Source organism: Penaeus monodon, chromosome 21, assembly GCF_015228065.2.
Source record: "Penaeus monodon isolate SGIC_2016 chromosome 21, NSTDA_Pmon_1, whole genome shotgun sequence".
Taxonomy (NCBI): domain Eukaryota; kingdom Metazoa; phylum Arthropoda; class Malacostraca; order Decapoda; family Penaeidae; genus Penaeus; species Penaeus monodon.
Genome location: NC_051406.1, coordinates 21,802,996 through 21,803,220, shown reverse-complemented (window position 1 = coordinate 21,803,220; position 225 = coordinate 21,802,996). Strand labels below are relative to the sequence as shown.

Genomic DNA, 225 nt, shown 5'->3' with positions numbered 1-225 from the left:
AATTACAGTAATTAATCAACGTGAATTCTCATGAAAGGCTCACCAGGTACTTGGCCCAGGGCGGAGGTAGAGAGGGTCACGAGCAAGAAGGCTATAAGCGCCGCCATTCCGTTCGCTGGTTCTAAGGAAAAATAAAAAGGAGGATAAGATGATATACCGATCAATAATTACATTGAATAAAGACTGGATTACGGAATCAACGATTTTTTTAAATTTATGAATCAG

General features: G+C 39.6%; 1 protein-coding gene across 1 annotated transcript in view; it reads right to left on the bottom strand.

The window, feature by feature from the left end:
- Positions 1-225, bottom strand: part of LOC119586609 — a 6,572-nt gene that overhangs the window by 4,644 nt on the left and 1,703 nt on the right. Inside the window, exon 2 of the mRNA XM_037935359.1 lies at positions 44-121. Within this exon, the coding sequence (XP_037791287.1) occupies positions 44-107 (64 nt within the window). The 5' untranslated portion in view covers positions 108-121. The remainder of the gene's footprint in view (positions 1-43; positions 122-225) is intronic.